This window comes from Colletotrichum jinshuiense, chromosome 5 (genome assembly GCF_051148585.1).
Source record: "Colletotrichum jinshuiense chromosome 5, complete sequence".
NCBI lineage: Eukaryota > Fungi > Ascomycota > Sordariomycetes > Glomerellales > Glomerellaceae > Colletotrichum > Colletotrichum jinshuiense.
The window spans coordinates 4656626-4666330 of record NC_139312.1 but is presented as its reverse complement, the minus strand read 5'-3'; the positions used below and the strand labels follow the sequence as shown (position 1 = coordinate 4666330).

The 9705-nt window shown below is 48.8% G+C and overlaps 2 protein-coding genes across 2 annotated transcripts; one reads left to right on the top strand and one right to left on the bottom strand.

Moving 5' to 3' along the window:
• Positions 1-4055: 4055 nt before the first annotated feature.
• EsH8_V_001123 (uncharacterized protein) lies at positions 4056-4790 on the top strand (the record flags this gene model as incomplete). The annotated part of the gene is made up of 1 exon (XM_083273639.1): positions 4056-4790. One exon carries the CDS (start codon positions 4056-4058, stop codon positions 4788-4790), a length of 735 nt encoding a protein of 244 aa, XP_083126354.1.
• A 1007-nt stretch (positions 4791-5797) lies between these two features.
• On the bottom strand, positions 5798-9233 carry EsH8_V_001122 (uncharacterized protein; the record flags this gene model as incomplete). The annotated part of the gene is made up of 3 exons (XM_083273638.1): positions 5798-6125; positions 6187-6641; positions 7845-9233. 3 exons carry the CDS (start codon positions 9231-9233, stop codon positions 5798-5800), a joined length of 2172 nt encoding a protein of 723 aa, XP_083126353.1.
• Between the last annotated feature and the right edge of the window lie 472 nt (positions 9234-9705).

The following is a 9705-nucleotide window of genomic DNA, read 5'->3' as shown; positions in this document are numbered from 1 at the left end:
AGCTCTGCCCCGCTCTTGGCAAAAAGCATCTTCCCACACTCAATGGGATACACTATTTCTATCATATACATTGACTCAGGACACTATATATAGGTGAAGCCTTGCCAGGTATTAAAATATCATTCTATTATAATAAAGAAACGCTAAGCTGAACAAGGACACAAGTAGGCCTATATATTATATTGTTAAGTCGACATTCACCTTTTTATAAGTTTTCACCTGTCCTCGTTCTCTTGTCTGCAATGATGAACAACTTCAATTTGCACAGCAATTAAACACGAAGTCAAAATTCTTCCTAACATTTATCTCTTTTAATAATTCCATCCAGTTTTTGAACCTGACATAAACCCAGTATGGAGCAACAACCAAAGAAGACGGGTTCAACTGTGGCCGCGCAGCCCGTTATGCCCGTTACTGAACCTCTGTTAACTATGAAAGGTTTCTCAAGCATGATTAAGATTGTAGAACATACGTCGAATGAGATGGATGGTACGGTCAACAATGTGGAGAATATTTTAGCAACTTTACAGGCCAAAGAGTAAATTTCTTCTCTGCTGGTTTTCGCTTGTACTTAACTTTGCTAACTGTTCTTCAGCTTCACTGCGAATATTCCTCTTCGTAAAATACGTTCCTCACACTCAAATATCATGTAATCTATCAAACACTTCCAGAGTCAACCGTTTAAGCCTAACAGATGGACTAGAACGAATCAGCATGTCTTTATCTTTCCTGACGGATCCCCAGCAAGCGAAGATATTTCTTTGGGCACCTATTTCGACTACATCAACGAATCTATAGCTGAAGCTGCTCAGAATACCGCTTCATCAGATCAAGCGCCTGAAAGTCAACCTGAGCACAACTCCAAAGCCAATGCCCCAGATATTGCTTCTGATGAGGACCAGAATTCAGGAATTGGGGATGAAAAAAAAGCCCATGGAGATAATGAAAAAACCCATGGGGTTGAGGAGAAGCCCAAAATCACAAAGGAAGAGGCTGTTAAGACGCACCTAAAACCTGCCTTGGATTCGCCTGTTTCCGACAACCAGAAGGCTAATGAAACCGTTGCAGCTGAAAAGCCTAAGTTTGTTGAACGAAAGATTCATTTACGCGGGCCTGCTCTGGTTCCAAAAACCGCGTCATCGGTCTTGAACGAAGATTCTTTTGTGATCAATGTTGTGGAATGGGCTGCCAGCCAAAACAGTGACGCAAAAGATAACGAGACACGATCTGGCCCTCAGAGCAAAGCCACAATTCAGTCGGCTACCCTGGCGGAGTCGAATATTGCCGATATGACTCTCAAAGAACTCAGGAAGAAGCTGTCAGCTTTATCGCCCATGTAAGTAACTAATGTTGCACGCTCAAATCAATCATGGTTCTGATAACATTTCATTACTTAGGTCTGCGACGTCAACCTTTCATAAATTTTGCACCGCCAAAGGTGTTCCTGTCACTGACGAGACCTTGAAGTTCTGTGATTATCTGAAACTCGAGGTGAGCTACTCTACGTGTTCGATAAGTCTGTCGATCTGACTGAAGGTGCGGTAGTCGACAAAGGTTGCGAAAAGCCCCGAGATTGCGTCTGTCACGGTGTTCTACAGAATTTCCTCCCAATTCAGCACAACGCCAGTAGATTTAACGAAGCTACCAGGGGCATACGACCCTAACACTCCAGTTAAAGTTAAGGAGGTTAGTTGAGTCGTGATCAAAACCTTGGGGATACCAGCTCAACCACTTTGACTTACTCTAGGATGCTTTCGGTGGAATGAATACGGCTAAAACTTTTGCACCAACCGAGAGACCTTGGGATATGAGCGATGTTGCTAAATCAGGTTCTGCTATATCGAGCAGGTTAGGGTACAAAAAACAACGTTTAATTTCAAGCTGACAATTTGAACAGATCAGCGGCCGAGTTGACCGAGAAAGAATGGCCGGTCGTTATTAGCCAGTGTGGTCTTATGTACGGGTGGGTTGTTGATCGTACTAGGAACGAGATTGTTCGTGCAAGAAAGCCAGGTGAGTGCCCTTCTAATAAATTACTATGTTAAACTAGGCGGAATATTCTACTAAACTGAACACCAGCGTTTCAATTGCGCAACAAGGAAGTTGATAACCCGGCCGCGATGATACCAGACTTCCTGCGGGAACTCGCCGATGCCAATGACCTTCAGGCCGAGGCTGACTCCATCAAGAAATTCAAGGGAAAATATAAGGGACAGGCACTCGGAAAAAATGGGGGGCAGGCAACGCCTGAAAATTCATTATCTAATGCTCAAAATAATTCTGCCTCTCGTAGAAAAGGAGACGATGATTCGACTGCGACGACTCTAGCACCGAACACCAGTACCGACAACAGCAGGCAGCTCGCCGCTCCCCAAAGTCAGACAATACCCGGAAGCATTCCTGGGACACAAGATACAATTCCAGACGACGAAGTAGTCCCAGATAGTGAAGAAGTCGCAAGTGGACCCAATGACGGCAGGACATCTCGCTCTGCGGACCCTACGACAGGAGAGGCTCCAGAAAGCAGCGACTCCGCCGGTTCAGCAAATGATGACTACCATAACCCGCAGAACACTATTAGTTGCAAAATTCCCAACTTTCTTGTGAATGATGATTCAAAGGTAGAAGTAGTAACAGTCGCCCACGAGTTTGAACGTAGCATGGCGACCAATGACTTCAGCAACAAGAGCATAGAGGGATCCATGTTAGTATTTCTAATTGGAAAAACGCCCTCGCAAAAACTTACATATTGCAGGTCGGGAGGATTTGCCGGCTTTGCTGCAACCATCAGCGGGGGTGTAGCGACCTCCAATTCGAATAGTGATGTCAAAACGAAGAACGAGTTCCAGAAGACGATGGTGGCGAAGTACCTGGTGAGTAACATGGATGCAATGCATCTTGCAGGTCTCGCTGACTTGACTTCAGTTTCCTCGAGCCGACGTCATGCTTCATCCCGAGAACATTGAACCTTCTGAGCAGTTGAAAGATGCTATCGAACGAGTTGCAAAGACCAATAATGTCCGAGACCTTCGCGCCTTAATGCAGGATTTCGGTCAGCTATTCTGCCAAAAGGTTACCTTGGGCGGCCGCTTGCAGTCGACAAAGATTATGGTTGCCGAGGAGGGTTCCTCAGAACAGGTTCAAAAAGAACAGTTCAAGGCCTCTGTGGGACTCCAGATCTCAACTCCTTTCGGTTTTGGGGCTGGCATGAAAACAGAGAGTGAAACAGGAAGAATGAATGCGACTAACACAAAAGAAATAAACAAAAGGGAGACACACGTCTTTGAGGCTGTTGGCGGCGAGACAATTCTAGCGTCCACTCCAGACCTGTGGATTCCGAGCGTAGCCGCGTACAAAAACTGGCGAGTGATCAAACGCGACGATCTCCTGCCTTTGGTGGACATACTAGCAGCTATCCCCGGATACGCTTCTGTGAAGAGGCTTTTTCTTCGAGCTGTACCAACACTCAGTCAGTACATGCATACCAACGCGGCAAGGGAGTTGACTGTTCGATTTCGCCTTGGCTCACCACTAGCACAACTGAGCCTGTCATATCTTGACGATGAATCTATTGCCACCTCGGAAACAAGCAAAACAGGTAAAGGTACAGGAAGTACCCCTTCGGAAAAAGCAAATCTTACAGAGACAAGCGATGCCATTTCTAAACAGGCCAACACTCTTCCAGCAGCGAGCAACGCTGTGTACTATCTTGGTCATGATTATATTCATGCTGTTTGCCCAACACTAAATGAGTTGTCTTCCGAAACCCTTCAGAAAAACCCAAACAAGTTAGATCGCCTAGATCCGGTGCCTTTGTTTAGTCCTCGGAGGTAGGTTGTTTCTATACATGTCGATTAAGTGACACAAACATATTTTGTTTCTCTAACGCCGTACTGGCCAGGTATCGGGCCCCGGTAGTCATGGGCTATCCGTCGAACCGCCCTGATTTAAGTAGTCGATACAATCAAGACTTTACCAACACAGTCTGGAATATTATAGCCCCATTCAACGAGACTGTAAGCATCTTTGGGTAATCACTGAAACTATAACTAACGATGAACCAGCTTCAACATGGTGCCAAAGTCATTATCAAGACCAAACCCATGGACCTCCCAACAGGGTCTACAGACGCGACTAAGCCAGATACTGAAAAGCCGCTGAAAGTTTTCCCTGTAACTATGGTCGTTTTCCGAAATGCGCAGGGCGTCTTTTTACCTGCTATGTCGAACGGCGATGATGTTCATTTTTGGCGCATTTTGAAGACAGGCGCACGGCACGCCGGCGAGAATATCAAAGAGGGTGACGCTGTTCGGCTCTGCTGGACATTCGAAGACCAGACCCTTGGCTTCCGGGACTTTAAAGAAGACGTCTTCGGTCGTCGCCGCGTCCAGAAACCGGCGGAACTCAGGAACAGTACTCTTTACCTCAAGCTCCCACTACCTAGATTCGAGAGCCTTTTGAAACCGGAACAGGGAAGTGATCCGATCCCCAACACAATGGTTATGAGCGTGCAGCATACTCAACAATTAGCCATCGAGCATTTCAACACCCTGCCATCTATCTCTCTAAGAGGAGGACCAACCGGATACTTTCTTGAAGATGTATCATTTTACATCGACGCTGTCGCTAATGACGGCAAGGGCGATACCGACGACTATCTACTTCAAGGGCTATCAGAAGATGGACAAACTGATGAACAAGCATGGGCCAGTGCTAATACTAAAACCAAAGCCACAATTGCTCAGCAGAAGGTTATTTCTCGATTGTTCTTTTTAGAAATCGAAGCCTAAGAAAACGCAATAAAAACTAGTTGAGGTAATCAATTGTTGGTATCACAGGATACCCGAACGGGTGGTATATCAGACGTAACGAAAAAGAGCAAAACTGGTACTTTATTGGTTGTTGTAGAGGGTAGAAGGAAGAAAAGATGGGCAGCCAGCGGAAGCAGCAGTTGTGAAGATATCACCGTTGGCGGCCCGGAGGTAGAATCTCCGGGCCCGACTGCTGCCGCTTCCCGTGGCCTGACCGCCTGCCCGTATTCTGGCTGGGTAATCCAACATCAATACAGAAATGACGTTTTGAAAAAATGATTACTTTTACTACCTTATTGGTACATCACATTAATCACCTATACCACCCGTTAGGAATGTGTAACTTGACTATTCAAGGCATAACCAAAGTACGAATAGCTGTAGGTAAGACCATATGCGTAGTCTGCCGAGACTTTGTGTTAAGGCTTTTTATGACGTGAAGACCACATTGGCATCAGTGGTGCTCGGCCAATTTCAACCGCATGTGTACCACGACCATTGTTTCCCCCAGTCTATCTCGTATTATGCCACGGGCATATTGTAATAAAGCTATGTGGTCAATCGATGCAGCAGACACCGGATTCAGGTGTTCGTCTTGCTAGCCACAAGCTTCGAAGATCTGTATGTGACGAGGCATCCGGTGACTTGATGACTTTGAACTAATTTCGTCATTTTTCCGCTTTCCAATACTCATGTTATGGTTCCTCGGACAGTTTAATCTCAGTCTTAAGGTACTTGCGTAAATATAACCACTTTAATCTGTGCTCTAGTGACGGCATTAACTATTGAACCAGATGCTTTACGTAGCAGTATAGTGTTGATGTACAAATAGAAAGTTCAAGGAAAATTCAAGCTACTTATCTACAGCTGTTGCAAAACATAGTTGAGCTAGAATTAGAGACACTTCGTGGCACCACTTGATAATGTTATAGGTGTAGAGTTGTCAATATCTGGCTTTTGGGAGGTCCTCACGAAGATGCCACAAATTACTGGGACATAATGGTAGATACGCTTTTTCTATCACCGAACCTGAATAACGCAGGTGTAGGACTCGCCCTCTCACATGCCATGTATCCATTGCCCCGTGGGCCAACCAAGTCTATCTTGGTGACGAGCGTCCATTCGAGGATGCATCTTGGCCGGACACGCTGGACAGCGGACGACTTGGGGGCCGCGGCGCAGCGTTGGGTGTTGTCAATGACGGAGAGATTGGACGTGCTGTCGTGGAAAATGTTGACACCGATCGCCAGACGCACTTCGCCGGCGCTCTCGGCAACATATGTCATTAGTTTCTTCACGAGAGCCCCGCGCGGGCTAAAATATTCGACCTCGAGCACGGCGCGTGTGGCAAAGGGGGGGGAAGGCATCGGCACACCAGGCGGCGTCAGGGAAGAGCATGGACCCGTTGGTAGCTAGGGTGACAGGGGGCTGGCCGATGGAGCGAAGGGGCGCTTTGCACTGGCGGAGGATGGTCTGGGCCTTGTTGTAGATGTCGTTGCCAAAGATTTTCACGACATATGAGTGGACCAAGCCCTGGTTCAATTTGAAGCGAATGGTCGCGGTCGCGTCCCCGGTATTGGGGTCGGGGCTATTAGGGGCGACGTAGAGCTCATGGCAAAGCTTGGCTGCGCAGACGATGGGGTCTTCGGCCACTGTGCGTGAAAGCTGGGCATAGGCTGTCGGGGACAAGTTGATGGCGCACTCAGTAGCGCTTAAAATGGAGTAGCTACAGAGGCGGCCATCGTGGATGGAGGATATCACACAGGCGGCAACTTTGTGTGCAAGGGCGACGGCGGCGTCGATGTTGGAGGAGTCGGAGCGGTCAACAGCCTGCTTCGGGGACACAGAGTCAGTGTTGGTGTACGCGTAGAGCAGTAATCACTGTGAGGATCACGATCGCAGGCGTCAAGGCTAAAAACAACAGGAGGGTTTATGTAGCTTACTGTCGACGCTATGGTGATGAGGACGGACCTGAACTGGCGACAGGGTGTAAGTATGCCTGGGCAAGTTGTGGCTGGCTGGACTTTTGTTTCTGGACCGAATTTGTCTCTGAGTGACGTTGATGTTGGCGATGGATGAAGGAGGAATGGAGAAAGAGGAAATTTTAATCTTGAATCTGGGGGTTTGGAGGAGGAAAAGGATCACCGAGGTGAGTGAAGGAGGAAGCAAACTGTTGCATTACTCAGCCAGAATACAGGGAGCTGGCCAGCAGCAGCAGCCGGCCGCGGAACCCAGTGCGGCTGCTGCCAACCTACCTACTTTCTTCTGCCAGATATATATACATAGCCACCAGAACACAGTAACAGTTTGACATTTTGTTTACATTCGATTACTTCCGTTGCGGGTAACCTGTGATTCCAACACAAACGGTTCGCCCTACGAAGGTGCCGCTCGTGCGCACCTTCCTTCGCAACGCAGGCAGGCAAGTACATAGTCAAAGCAGGTACGTACCTTGCATCTCTCGCTTATCTTGTATCTATCCAGGATCTCAGACAAATGAATCCCGCACTTTAGCAGGATACGTGCCTTGCTTTCGTGGCTCGCCATGTCTTCTCATCCCACCCCGATGACTCCCCTACCCAGTGGCGATGAGCCTGGAATCAACATGAGCACCAAAGAACCTAGGTTTACATCGAAAATAGTTCAGTCTCTTGTTCCTCATTCGTTTTGGTTTTGGATGTCGATTGCAACATGCCAGTCCAAATGTTCAAGAACATCTTCTGCTTCTACAGAGGCACTACACCTTGGACACTGATAATCTAATTGCTGCTGCCGCCACGCAGTGCTGAAAGATGTTTCGCTTTTGACACCCTCGCCACACGTCGCCGACTCACTGCTTCCGCTGTCAAGATCCTTGGCATTTGGACACATGGTCATTTCAGGCTGTGCGGAGCTCCCTTTCTGATTGTGGATATCCGACAACGTAGTGGTCTCCCTACCTTTCGTTTGAGGTGCTTTGGCGTCATGCAAAGAGAAGAAAGAAGTGATGCGCCCCTGGCGAGATTTGCTGGGCTCCAGGTTTGACAGGCTGACAGAGATGCTCAGGCACGGCCAAGATTCCTCATGTTCTACAAGCTGCTTCAGCAAATCCAACGACAAGTCAAAAATCGATTCCCTGGTGATCTCTATTTGCGGCGGGAGCGGCGCTTGCTTGGATCTCGTCGGACCGAAACGGCCCCTAATGTGGTGGTGGACTGCAATGGTTCTAGGGCGACGGGGGAACTCCGAGTCGGCGTCGAGGTCGCGAAGCCGGGCTTCGAGGTCCATGCTGAAGATCCTGAGCCACCTACAGGCCTGCTGTACGTTCTTGATTGGTGGCACAAACGTCTTTGTGGATAGCAGAGACTGAACCTCGCCTCGGGCTCTCACGGCGCCCCTCTCATCGCCCCTGAGTGCCCGATGCACCCATAGCCCTTGTTCGGCTCCGAGCTGTGTTCTCAACGTCGCGAGGGGCACTTGGAGGAGATCGAAGATGCTGTCCGATTCAAAAATGTCGGCGAGTTTCTGGCCGAGCTGTCCACCAAGGCCGGGCAGTGCTGCAGCTTTCAGCTTTCCCAACACTGACGGAGCGGATGCATGCGTTAGGATTGTTTGACGAGCGGGTTTATTTATCCGTGAAGCCACTTTGGCGAGCAGCTTATTGTGACTGATCCCGGCAGATGTGGTAAGTTTAAATCGCTTCTTGATCTCCGTACGGATGTCGCGTACTATACTCGCTCCGATGTTGAGCACCACGTCGTCCCAATCCATGCGTTCTTCGGGGTTGCCACTTTGCAAAGACGGTGCCGACGCGTCGTCTTGCCAGTCAAGCAATGTATCGCCAAATTCAGGCAGTGGTAGATTTCGCTCGGGCTCGTCGGCGTGGGCCTTTAGGGCCGGGAACCGTTGCAAAAGTATTTCGTGGACTTGGGCCGATAGATCAAGATAAAACTCGTCCACGCTGGCCCTCTCGATCCTTGGCGCGGGTGTGGTTGGCAGCATCTCCTTGACGAGATGGATTGTTTTCCGAGACACATCGCGATATGGCTCGAGGGAAGCCTTGTCTGTCGTCAAATGGTCCAGTATGTCTGACCTGTAGCGCCATTGTTCGTCGCCTTCTCTCCAAGTCGGAATGTGTTGTAGAGTGATGTCCGGACAGAGTCGCTGAGCCTCGTCGACTGAGATGCTTCGTTTCAACCCCTGCTGCTTGGCGGGATAGTTTAACGCGATTATGGCGTTCCATTGGCGGACAGCAAGCGGTTTCGAAGGCGGCAATCCAAGCCTAACTGTTTCGTACTGCGCGTAAAAGGCGTCGTAGTCAACGAGGGCGACCACTCGGAGGGGGGATTCTGGCGAAGACTCGGCTAAAAGCTGCAGATCAAGTAGGGTGAAACGAGAAGATGGTTCTAGTTGCGCAGGCTCGAAAACGTCGTCGTCGTTCATGACTGAGAACAAATTTAGAGAGCTTGTCGATTGTTGCACGCCGTCAACCTGCCCGTGTAGCCGATGCACCAACTCGAGAGAACGTGTGTGTTGTCGATGTGAATAATAGAGGCGGCTTAAAGAAATAAAAATGTTGTTACGTGACAAAGACAAGATAGTGCGTCAAACAGTGATGTCTAATGCTGTCTCCTCTATAGATACATCGTCGGAAAAAGTGGCCTCGTCTTAGGCAGTCTTGCCTTAACTGGCTAGGCACTAACCAGCAAACGCCAAAAAAAACTCGACGTGCCTAGTCACGGCGCCGAAGACTGCGTCCTCATCCGAACATTTAGTCACCGGCACAAAGCGGTGTTTCTGCAAACTCCGAGGCCGCGAAGAGATGATTAATCATTACTGGCAGTTTGGTGCAGCAGCCCCGCGAAAGAGCGATATTGCCAAGTCAAGGCAACCCGACCTTCACATGAGCGACCAG